Source organism: Misgurnus anguillicaudatus, chromosome 20, assembly GCF_027580225.2.
Source record: "Misgurnus anguillicaudatus chromosome 20, ASM2758022v2, whole genome shotgun sequence".
Lineage (NCBI taxonomy): Eukaryota > Metazoa > Chordata > Actinopteri > Cypriniformes > Cobitidae > Misgurnus > Misgurnus anguillicaudatus.
Window position 1 is genome coordinate 4,261,633 of NC_073356.2, and position 11,207 is coordinate 4,272,839.

The window sequence follows — 11,207 nt, forward strand, 5'->3', positions numbered from 1 at the left end:
AGTAAGAGCAGCTGCAAGGGATAGAAATATTGATAGATGGTTCTGATTGTCTTTTGCGCTGACCCGCAGACACTAGCTGGCTCTAAGGGTACTTTGTTCTGACCCCCAGACTGCGTTCTAATCTAACTAGTTCTATATGTCATTTGAATGTTAATTAAAACATTTTGAATTGTCAGAGCCAATGGTGTAGTGGGCAGCGCTCCGACATGTGGTGCTTTCACACTTTCTGCGACCCGAGTTCGATTCCCAGCTCGTGGTCATTTGCCGTCCAATACCCTTCTCTCCTCCCTGTACTTTCCTGTCCTCTCCAAAACTCACTGTTAAATAAAGGCAAAAATTGGCCAAAAAAATATAACTTTTGAATTATATTATGTTGTATTTGATTTTGGTTCAGAGTTACTGTACTTTCAAGTGTTTAGAAAAATAATGTTCTTAATTGACCAATCCCCTTGATTCTGTTACTAGTCAAACATTAGTTCTGTAATGTGTGGTTGTCAAGCTAGCTGTTAGGATTTTATCTGTTACAATATGTGCTGTTATGGTAGTTTTAGAGTGGAAAAAGTAAGTGGATCAGTTTACCCCGAGCTGGTTCACTTTACCCCCTTGATTTTCCTGGTCTGTCTCAGTTTACCCCTAAGCTGGGGTAAAGTGAGACACAAGACCACTTTTTTTAAAACAATCATATTTTCAGTGCTCTTCGTCCTGAATACATTCTGGTAATTTCCATAGCTAGGAAACATCCTGAATTACTGGGAAATGTGTAAATTTTACTGATATATCATTTTAGCTCGCTTAGAGGGGAGCAAATGTAAAAAATGTCTCACTTTACCCCACTCTCCCCTACACATTATCTGTTGCTTTAGTTTAATATTAAACTACTCATTTGGTTTATTTGATTGTGACAGTCCCTCTATCACCAATCACAAATCATCACTTTACGCTTCTCTTTCTCAGTGGATAAACTGAATCAAAGCTGCTGTTATCTGCAGTTATACATTTTACAGAGACCAGTAGCCTATTCATTAGATTTTAACTGAACTTTTTTGGCACTTTTATCAGAAGGAAAGCATAATAGAAGTGTATAAAATAATAGTAAAGACTCTAATCCCAGGCATTTAAACTCAGTAAAAGCTTTTATTTCAATTTAATTTCTAAAATATGATTCGATTTGTATTGTGAACCATTTTAACGCAGTCTTTCCCAACTATTTAACACAGAAATAGCTAAAATCCACACTATTATCAATTGGTAAATGGTTAGGACTTAATAATAAAAAATTATTACCACAAACCCCCACCCCCCAAAAAAATCTCACTCCAAGCTGAACTCAGAAGTTGGCAGCTCTGCAGACTTTTAAAAGCCTTAATATCAGCACCAGTGTATGGGGATATCCCGTTTACCACATAGTGGTACAAATCACGCGGGCTGAAGTCGGGCAGACTCGGCGTTTAATGAGGTCCGTGAAAATTGAAGGAGGAAGAAGTCCCGCTATCTCTAACTTCTCTAAATAGCGCTTTTTGTGAGGACCTACCAAATGCCCTACCTCGACCGATAACGGCACAACAACTTCCTTAATATAAGAAGCCATGTATTTTAGTGAAATATATATTTAAACTGTTTAAAACTAATCAAAAATCCCGCTCGTCTATTACTAATCAACCTAGTGCGTCAGTGATTTTGCCGTCCAGCATGGCGTCGTCACGTGGTCTAGGTCACGTGTTTGCAAAGGGTCTATACTGGAGTGTGGATCAGAGTAGTCTCAGCCTCAGACGTCACGCCCACAGACTGTTGGCTGAACCATAGTCTCAGCCTCAGACGTCACGCCCACAAACTGTTGGCTGAACGTCTGATGTTTTTCGTACACTTTTCTGGAAACCATGTGAGAATGTTAAAGTCGGCTTTGATTGGTTGAAAAAAACGGATTTCCAGGAGACGCGAGTGTCGCGATTAGTTTCGGTCCCTGGAAAACAAAGCTCTGACGTGCCATTGAGGAAGAGAGTGTTCACATGGATAATAATGAGCAGTTATCATGATCAGCTAAACATTGGATTCTTAAAAATATGCAAAGTTCGCGGCATCGACTCTCTAAAAGACGTCCAAGAGTATTGCTTGAGGCAGTTAGTGGAGTCAAAAAGTTCAGTTCTCCTGAATTGCTTGTATGTGTTAAAAAGTGGAGAGATATGCTTCAAACAGACGTTTAACGGGAGCGTCTCATTGGTGTGGCTGTTGATGAAGTGCACAACGTTGTCCTATGGTGAGTAATGTTGTTTATTTAGATGCTATTCGGTTGCGGCTGGTTATTTCAATAACTGACTTGTTGCCAGCCGGCTCGTTATTGTGGGGAGTCCGAAACGTGACGCTAGATGAAACAAACTGTGATTGGTTGTTTGACATGTCGGTCAAACAGCTCGTGGGCGGGACTTGTCCAGAAAAAGCAGCGAAAAACACCAGGGCTGCGTTCAGCCCCGACAAAACGTTGCACAACGTTTATTAAACAGAAACGGCGATGTGTTGAACGCCCTGTTGTGATGACGCAAGAGTTGCAACTACGGTAGCTGAGAGGCCATTCTTTGTGTTCTTTTTTTAAATGTTTCTGAAGCCTGATGAAATCGTTATAAATGTGTGTTTAATACTGTAAAAGACCCTCAATGTTACAGTCACCGACTTTATCGTCCAGAATGAAAGACAACATTCCAACATGAACCCATTGAGCGAGCTGTCTCTTTACTACCGCGTGGTTTTATACATCTTGCCGCTGATTGGGCCGACATTTCCGACACACCCACCAAACAAGAGAAAACGCTTCTAAAACCTGTTGCATTCCGTTGCACACCGTTTCCAGGAAACATGTCGTTCAACCCGGAAACCGTAGCAAAACGTTGTGCACCGGTGTGAGATTGAACGTGCCCCAGACCTTCAGTATTGAAGGTCTGGCTACGCGAGACTAGCTGAACCATAGATATGTATAAAGGCTAGATGGCTCAAGGCGGAGTCAGCTGTGTCGTCACTTGGCGGCCATCTTAGGTCAGTGCTGCCATAGTGCTGCTCCCTGCTGCTGTGGACGGAAGGTGAGTGACATACGCCAACTAAAATGCTCGTAACTTGCTGAATTCTTGACGGATTTACAAACGGGTTGGTGTATTACAAACCTTATTAACGTGGCTATGATTTGTGCTGATGCCGATGTTTAAATTGTAGCTTCACGTTTTGAGAAACGCTTAACATTGCAGCGTAGCTGTGTGTTTCATGGCTGCCCTCTACTCTAAAGTGATACCACACAGTCGACATTTTCAATTATTAACAGGTTTCCTGAGACCAGTTTCTTGACAACCTAATCTTTTGTCTAAATGTAATTTTGTGGATGTGGTTGTATTTATTTGCTGGCTAGCAGTGAAGAGGTCGTAAGTGAGTCACCAAGCAATTGTAAATTGGTGGGAGAGGCAGGGTTAGTCTTTTGTTTCAACATAGCTTTGAGTTACACATGATTTCCAAGTGGTTTGGTTTCTTAAAAACATCTTTACATTTGGATTACTTTATTGGTTTTTTGTTTACAGAACTTCTGATTACGCTTGTGGAAAATGCCTGATTTTTGTGCTGCCTACGGCTGCACCAACGAACGGAGCCTCCAAACCAGAACGCGTGGGATCACCTTTCACAAGTAAGAAAACAAAATATTATGACTATTATTAGGATACTTAGTAATACAAGTTCTGCTAGGAAAAGTGTAACTGACACAACATTACAAGATTGGCTACATATATAGGCATACATGCAGTACATAGAATCAAAATGATAATATATTTTATACTGTATTTTAGTCCATACCCTCAATGTTGAAGGAAATAAAGGTGCAAGGTTAACAATAATTTATATCTGACTACTATTTCTCCCATTTGTAAGGTTTCCCAAATGTAGCGAGCGCCGGAGACAGTGGGAGCGTGCCCTGAGAAGGGAAGGTTTTGTGGCTAATGACAGAACACTGCTCTGCAGTGAACACTTCAGAAATGAAGATTTCGACAGGACAGGGCAGACTTTCAGACTCAAAGCTGGAGCTGTTCCATCTGTCTTCAACTTCCCTGCTCATCTTCAGAGGGTACGTGTGTAATTGGCCAACTAGATTACAAGGTGTTAAAGATGGATGCATCGATATTTAAATGTGATTTAATGTTACACTTTCTGCAAGTTTAGCAATACATAAAGTGTATTACAGATCAATTGAATATTTAACTATTTTTTCAGCCGGTAGCACCAAGAAGCACAAACGCTTCAAGAAAAGCAGGAGAAAACCAGCCCATGTACCCCGAGAAGGATCAACCTCCACCTGATGTTGTGAGTATTTGTACACATGAGGAATGTCACTAACAAATACACTAACCCTAACCCTAATTAACTTCATTATATATATATATATTTTTTTTTTTTCAAAGCCACAGCCATCCACTAGAGAGAGGCAAAGGAGTCGGAAGAGGAAGGCCCCTGACCACCAATATGCAATGCCTTCCTCTCCAAAGGCTCTTAAGGCCAAACTTGATGCAGCCATGGCCACAGTGCGTAAAATGTGGCGGGAAAAGAGCAATGCCTTGGCAAGGGTAAGGAGGGCCAGGAAGAACATGAAGGCTCTTCTGGAGGAGCTGAAAGCTAAGAACCTCATCAATGAAGAGCTGAATGACAAGCTGGAATGCTACTCAGGTAAAATAAATAATGACTTTAAATGTTTTGTCTTTTTTATGTTCTTTGTTAGACATAAAAATTACTATCAAATAGGGGTGTCACGATTCTCCAAATCCTCAATTCGATTACATTTTCGATTCTAAGGTCACGATTCGATCCGATTCTCGATTTTTACATATTTTTTATATGGCATATAATTTAGACAAAAATGATATGCCATTATTTATTATTATTATTATAATACTTTAACATTAACATGCACATTGCACAACTCGCATAGGGGTTTGTGGGCTTCACTTAACGCAAGAGCTTGTAGAGAGAGGATTCCTTCTTGCACGCACATGGACTATGCGCGGTTGGCTTAATGGATCGGGCGGATGACGTGACCAAAAATAATATTTTAATTAAATTCGGGCGGGTGCCGGATCGACTGCTTGTTATTAGCTCTGTCCTTCTAAGCATGCGACATCTCTGTCTTTCATAGTGGCAGCCTCAGAAGTTCAAGAAAAGAACTGAAATGAGACGGTCTAGCCTTCTGAGGACCCAAAATTTGCGTCACCTGCTGCACACGCCCCCAGTAGCGCCCACCGCGCCTGTCAGCAGAAAACAGCGGAGACATTTCTGACTTATTAAAATAAATGTGTAAGCAGAAAAATATTAATTTATTTTAGAACATATGACACATTGATGTAGATTAATCTATTCAACAGCATATCAAATAATCAACCTAGAAATATACGCAACATAAACAGAATAATATTAACACAAAACATAACTTATAATACTAAAACAGTGACAAGAAAAAGTTTTCTAATAAATACACACTTTTATTTAATAAAGCTTTTAATTGTTTGGGATATCCTCGGCTGTTAAGGATACATTCGTTCTATCATTAAAAGCGCGGAGAAATGAGGATGCATTTTGACACAGCTCTTATCAACGCTGGCGAAGGAGGAACGTGGCAAACTCAAAAAATGAGAATTAAAAAACAAAGGAAATAGAATGTCAGAAAGGGTTGCCTGGAATGAGTTTTACAACGTGGTAAATCAGGATGACACCAGTGCAGGCTATGTAATTCGTGCGTTTAATTTAGGCTATTTATTTATTTAGTTTTGTCCCTGTGCGCCGATCGAAGATATTCAAGAGGTTTCTCTCGCAGCTGTCATCAGCAGCGTCTTGCATCGCCCAGTCAGCGGATGGCGGGCGGGTGCAGTTTTGAAAACTCGTCAGAAACGGTGGTGCGCATGGATGGTGGACGGATGATGAGTTTTGTTATGCGGTTGCGGATGAAATAACGATAGTCCATCCGCGCATCTCTAACATGGACTAAATGCACATGGACTTAATGCGCGTGTCTTGGACTCATATTATCTGAAATAAATCCAGCATAAAAGGCAGCTGCACTTCTCTCTGTCTCACGTGCACGTGCTCGCATCTGTCCGAAGTCTGAACATAAACTAAAGTAGTAATCCTTATGTATTTGTTCAGTTTTATGCGTTTCATGCAAGCTGGGGCAAACTATCCTTTTGTTTAAAATATAAGTTAACCCGCTGCATCTTTGCGCCTCCCTCACTATCGCGCACGTGCAGAGAGCTGCACTCTGTCTAAAGTCAGATCACTGGTAATCCTGTTTATGATATGCATTTCAAGAAGTTGTAGCATCCCTCGTGTTTAAAATATGATCGCGTTCCGCTGGACAGATGTTTTTAAAAGGCATCTCTGAGAGTTTTTTCCTCGCTTGGCAAGCCGACCGGACGTGAAATGGGGGCGTGGAAGCATCGACGATCCCATTTTTTAATTCGAAGTTCGAAGCTGTGAATTAATTTCGATCGATTTCGATTTAAAATCGAAATCGTGACACCCTTACTATCAAAGGAGACTTACTAAATCACTTTTTCTAATTACATTTCAGATCTTCCGGTTCACCTCCTGTCAAGACAGGGTGCAGAGTACACCCAGGCCCAGAGAGACTTTGCGCTCACTCTCCACCTGCATGGTCCTAAGGCGTATCACTACCTGAGAGACGACCTGAAAATTCACCTTCCACATCCCAGTTCCTTGAAAAGGTATTCTTCGTCTCTAATTTCAACTACAGTAACAACTTCAGCTACAAAAGCAATGTGACAGCACAGGATGACACAGAGTCCCTACCAGCTGATCAGTCTGCTGTTTAGTCCTACCGCATAGACACATCTACCAACCTGTCGGCTGTAGAAATGTCCTCTGCAGAAGGAGAAGATCTCCCTTCCCCGTTTGCAGACATTCCTGCCCTTGTACAAGACCACAGCTATCTTCCCAAGAAGTTTGATGGTCTTGTGGAAAATGTGCTTGTGTACATTTCAGGTAGAGTTAGACTTTATAGTAGATTTAGCCTATAACTAATTCATTTCCCCATGCTTATTAATTAAGAAAAGTCATAATGTGAATCCGTCCACCATTGATTTCAGGATTTGTGGTGCGACGCACACTAAAAAAGCTTTCCTGTGATGTCTGCCGGGCAAGCCTGTTGATGGATGCTGAATCTGCCAGTAAGGACCAGAGCTACCATCTGCTGACGCTGAAAAACAATGGAGGGCTTGTCATCCCATCAGCAGGCACAGTGAAGGTCGTCAGGGCAGCAGAGTGGGTTGTTCGGCAGGCAGTAGCAGATTCCAGGAGATCGCAACCCATCAAACTGCTGGAGGTCCTCTACATGGTGAGGAAGAGGATAGGTGGAGAGGATGTGTTTTTGCTCGGGGAGCACATCACTGACACGCGATATGGCATTGACAGTCACCACCATACACTCTTGACTCTGGTTGTGTCCCTCTTCTTCAAGCTAAGGCTGCACCACATTGCGAAAATGTCAACGCTTAGCTTGCAGAAAGACAGTGTGAGACAGAAGCTCACAAAAACTGTCCTTTTCAAAGGGCAGTAGCGCAAACTATTTGTGCACTTAAAGGATGGGTTTTCAACTGGTGGTCTGTTTAGTTTGCTACTCTTCTTTGATGTTTGCATGTGAATGAGTGGTGTATGAGTGTGTGCGTGAATGGGTGAATGTGGGGCTTTGTAAAGCGCTTTGGGCACCAAGACGGTGTAGAAAAGCGCTATGTAAGTTCAGACCATTTAAGAGAGAGGAGGAGAGGGAGGGAGCTGTATTGATTATATTGTATTGATGGAAAGAGTTTTGTGTCCAATTGTGTCTTAATGTTTTTTTTTTGTATATTTTTTTGTAAGTTTTTTCTAATTATGTGCCTTTGGACCTAAGTAAAAAAAACAAAAAACAAAGACCCATCTCTTTTCTCTTTATTTTACAGAATGGCAACTTGAGACAGATTTATATTATACATAAATTTACACATGTATTTAATAATGTTAATATTAGTAATAAACTAAATTGCACTATTTCATGTTTCATGTACCTTATAAATATTGACATCATTACTGTGTGTGTGTTTATGGGTATACCTAGTACTTTACCTGTCTAGTCTGCTTAATATACTATTTTCTTAATAAACTCCGTGGCTATAATTTTTCACAAGTATGCAGTTAAATAGCCGCATCCCTGAAGTTTATGACACACCAAGCCGTTTGAAAATCGGTTGAAAATTGAGCAAAATATAGTTATTTCAGCACTGCATGCACAATAGACTTTAATGTTATAACTAGACGAGCGGTCCTGTCCTAAGATGGCCGCCGTGTGACGTAGTCGGGTCCCATTGGCTCTCAGCGCCGGTAAGCCATCTAGCCTTTATTCACCTTATTTTTCACGACAACAAGGGCGGCGCCATTGCGCTGATTTTGTCAACGTTCTTCCGGCCGCAGACGATGAGCAGCTGAGGCAGTGACTGAAGGCGACGCGTTAAGCTTAAAAAGCTCACTCGAGCGCCTTTATGTTTCTTTCTTACCAATTTTAAGCCAACTGAGGAACACCCTTATCCCAAGTAATGGTTCGACTACGATGTTCCGGTAACTTTAAACCACGCCGGGTGTTGAAAAGGTGGCCAGTTTCAGGTAAGCTATCTTAGCTAACTTTGTGCTCGTTCGCCTAAAGTTAGATTTGTGAAGTCCGTTCTACAAATACACTTAAGATCAGTAACGTTAGTTTATAAAATGCAACTATTTTAATGGTTTTAATTGTCCACCTATATTTTTATATTTACGATAGTACAACGAGATATTATAGTACATTACATTCTTACAGTAGCCCACGTGAGTCCCACAAGTTACTGAGATTTCAGATGCTAGTATGTCAGTTCATTTCTCATTCAGATATTGATAATGACCTATTAAACAACGTATTATTTAACACTGAAGTTAGAGGTTGTGTGTATAATGTTACTGTCTCTTTTTAATGCATCTCTCTCTTACACACTGTTCTGTTTAAGTATGTGTGCCATTTATATATTAATTCTCATGATGCAAGTTTATTTTAAATACTAACATAAAGCTGTTTATGGTTATATTGTTTTCACAGATGCATTGATGTGTAGTGATGCAGTGGACAACTGTGAGGATGATACAATCAACATGTTCCTAAACTGTGATGCAGAAACACAATGGGAGGATCCATCCGTCTCTGACCACAACTACACTTTAAAATCACAACTCAACCTGAAGTAACCTACATCTGATATGGGAAAACAATGGTGCAGTTTCCCTGACAGGGCTTATCCTGGTCCCAGGCTAAAATGCATATTTGAGCTACAATAATTTAAAAACACCTTTTACTGACATACCTCAACATATATAAGTGCCATTGTTTTGTCACAAGATGCGCACCAGTCTTGTTTTTTTGTAAGGTTTGTTTGTAAAAACTAAAATGTCCTAATATAATTAAATCCTAGTCCTGTAAACCCTGTCGAGAAACTGCTCCAATGTGTTGAGCTGGCACAAATGTACATATCTCTGCTGAGAAACAACCATCTTTGGTTCAGCTTTACAGAGGGTTGATATTGCATTCATTACACAGTCGCCAAGCACTTTACCAGTACATACACCAACAGCTTCCAGATAAACACTTGGGATCAGCTCCTGATGACTCCGATAAAGCTGTGTCTTAATTTATTGCAGGGTGGTTTTGCTTTTCCTGTTGTAAAGTTACATTAAACCTTCATATGTGATCAGATGTCATGCAGTGATATTAAACATTTACAGTGTGATCAGATGTTGTGCATTTATATTAAACATTTACAGTGTGATCAGATGTTGTGCATTTATATTAAACCTTTACAATGTGATCAGATGTTGTGCAGTTATATTAAACCTTTACTATGTGATCAGCTGTTACCTGTCATGCAGTTATATTAAACATTTACTATGTGATCAGATGTAACCTGCCATGCAGTTATATAAACCTTTACAGTGTGATCAGATATTATGTGTAAGGAATTTCTTAAACCATATTTGAGCTTTGTAGATTCCACTTAAAAGGATTTAAGTCTGCTGATTTGAAGGAATAAGTGTTGGCAAGTTTGCAAATGAATTCTATCATGGTACCACATAAAAACGAAATAGTTATTGGACTGGCTAAGGTGCACATTTGCTTTAAAAAAAGACGAAATCACTGTGTCAATATTGGTAGACATACATTTAATAATTTTCAATGCTGCTCCATCAACTCCTGACAGGACGAGGTAATTAAATATGTCCCAAATGTAGCAGAGCGGTCAGGTTGAAATATAATTTCTCTATTGGAAGATTATGAAATACCAACAAGGCCCAAAAAGGGCACAGCTTTCGACTACGCCACCCCCAAATATACCGGGGGAACAGTCCAAAAAGGACACAGGTTCGTTACCTTAGGAGTGAGCAAGAGACAAGGGCACGAGAATAATGAAAAATATACACCTTTATTTTATATTAGCTAAAAAAAGATTATCAAACACTGGTTTTCAGTCACTTATAAAATCAGCACAATACATACAAAACACTTAACATTGGCTGGGTCTCAACTCAAACAAGAGGAGATAACAACCCCCGGTTACACATGGAATCACCCCAACACCACGCACACACACGGCACACGTGTGAAAGGTATAGATTCAGCACAGCACACAGTGTAAAAAAATCACTCAAAAAGAAAAATACAAAATTATCTCCTCCCATCCAAAAGAATGACCCACCCCACACAATCGTCAAAACAAACAAATCTACAAACAAGAAAACAAACCCACAATTAGTTACACAACATAAACCAATATTAAATATAAATCACAAAACAAAAACAACAAAAACTACTAAACACTGACACAAATGAAAAAGAAAATTAAATAGCCCACGTTCAAAAGAGGCAGTACCTTTACATATGCTGTGAGTCAAACGCCACCAGCGGACTTGATGGCACAAACTGACAGTAAACTCACCTATAGTAGTACTTACAAATCATCAAGCCAGCTCTGATGCACACGTGGAGGTTATAGTCTACCAATAAGAAACACAAGCCTTATAGGGTAGTAATAGTAAGACCCAGACTGATACCCGTGCAGGCATTGGAGAGAGATTTACAGGAAGTCTGGGCAATAACCTCAACTTATAATAGTTAGGCCCAGACTAAT

At 40.2% G+C, this 11,207-nt stretch overlaps 1 protein-coding gene across 4 annotated transcripts; it reads left to right on the top strand.

Annotated features, from left to right (window-relative positions):
- Positions 1–2,539: 2,539 nt before the first annotated feature.
- Positions 2,540–9,815, top strand: LOC129454705 (THAP domain-containing protein 6). 4 transcript variants are annotated; one of them, XM_073858017.1, is made up of 8 exons: positions 2,540–3,068; positions 3,555–3,658; positions 3,901–4,093; positions 4,240–4,329; positions 4,434–4,689; positions 6,584–7,014; positions 7,119–8,664; positions 9,128–9,815. In XM_073858017.1, the coding sequence occupies exons 2-6, from the start codon at positions 3,579–3,581 to the stop codon at positions 6,793–6,795; spliced, it is 831 nt and encodes a 276-aa protein (XP_073714118.1). In that variant the 5' UTR covers positions 2,540–3,068; positions 3,555–3,578; the 3' UTR covers positions 6,796–7,014; positions 7,119–8,664; positions 9,128–9,815. The 4 variants fall into 4 exon arrangements, with proteins under 4 accessions (XP_073714118.1, XP_055075282.2, XP_055075284.2 ...); XM_055219307.2 differs by having other exon boundaries at positions 2,556–3,068; positions 4,428–4,689; XM_055219309.2 differs by lacking the exon at positions 2,540–3,068 and adding an exon at positions 3,108–3,132 and having other exon boundaries at positions 4,428–4,689.
- The last annotated feature ends 1,392 nt before the right edge of the window (positions 9,816–11,207 follow it).